Below are 996 nucleotides of genomic sequence, written 5' to 3'. Positions count from 1 at the left end.
GAACAGAAAATATATATTATTAAATTAATTAAAAAAGAAAAGAAAAGAAAATAATTAATTGGACCAGGAAGTAGTAGCTAGTAGTACGTATAGTACTATTTAATTGGGGGCTATGTAACTCCCACGTTTGATTTTCTCTTAGCTTAACACACCTTATTTATATAAAAACCGTTTCATTCTTCAAAACATCTCAAAGGGTCTCCGAGAAACTAATCAAAATCATAAATTTCTTGGTGGACCTTATTAGGGTAAATATTCATCACCAAAAATAGAAAAAAAAAAAGAAGAAAAGTACAACAAAAAAAAATAAGAACATATTATTTTTACATGTGCTTAGTAACAACGGTGGCGCATCAAAGGGGGTCAGGTGAGTTCATCCGGTTCACGGCGCAGCGTGGCGGTGACGGCGGAGATGAGGAACACGGCGGCGGCGGTGGTGGAAGAAGAAGCAGATCATATGAACAAGAAGTAGGTACGAAGAAAGAAGATGAGGTGGAAAGAATAACAATGCAAGGTTCAATGGAATTGAGTGAGATCATGCTTTCGGCTCTGACAAATAATGTTGTGTCATCGGGTTCTTCTTCTTCTCAATCTCATCAAAGCGGCACCGACTGGTTTGCTGCTGCTTCTCAGCATCATCCTATGATGACGTCAGATTTTGGACACGTGTCGTCTTTGTCTTCTTTTACTTCTTCATCATCATCTTCTGCTTCTGCTTCCTCTTCATGGGTTGGCCAAAAGAGAGGGCGTGAAGAACAACACCACATGATTGGTGCTTCTTCATCATCTTCTTCTTCCTCTTCTCAATCTTATCAATATCAACATCAACATCAACATCATCATAATTTGGTTCAGCATCCTGTTCCTAGATTCTTTGGAACCAATCTTGGTGACTTCAAGGTGCTACCTTCTCATCAACCAGAATCATCTTCAGGTGCAATTCACTTCCTTCACTTCTTTTCTTATCAAAACTAAGTTTTTTTTTTTTTTTTTAAC

The 996-nt window shown here is 38.0% G+C and overlaps 1 protein-coding gene across 2 annotated transcripts in view; it reads left to right on the top strand.

Moving 5' to 3' along the window:
- Window positions 82–996, top strand: part of LOC107644956 (ethylene-responsive transcription factor ABR1) — a 2,438-nt gene continuing 1,523 nt past the window's right edge. The window contains exon 1 of one of the 2 annotated variants that reach the window (XM_016348933.2): window positions 82–934. In XM_016348933.2, the coding sequence (XP_016204419.1) occupies window positions 328–934 (607 nt within the window). In that variant the 5' untranslated portion in view covers window positions 82–327. The remainder of the gene's footprint in view (window positions 935–996) is intronic. The other variant, XM_021103359.1, reaches the window with a different exon arrangement.

The sequence above is a fragment of the Arachis ipaensis genome, chromosome B05 (genome assembly GCF_000816755.2).
Source record: "Arachis ipaensis cultivar K30076 chromosome B05, Araip1.1, whole genome shotgun sequence".
Taxonomy (NCBI): domain Eukaryota; kingdom Viridiplantae; phylum Streptophyta; class Magnoliopsida; order Fabales; family Fabaceae; genus Arachis; species Arachis ipaensis.
This window is presented reverse-complemented; position numbering and strand designations above follow the sequence as displayed.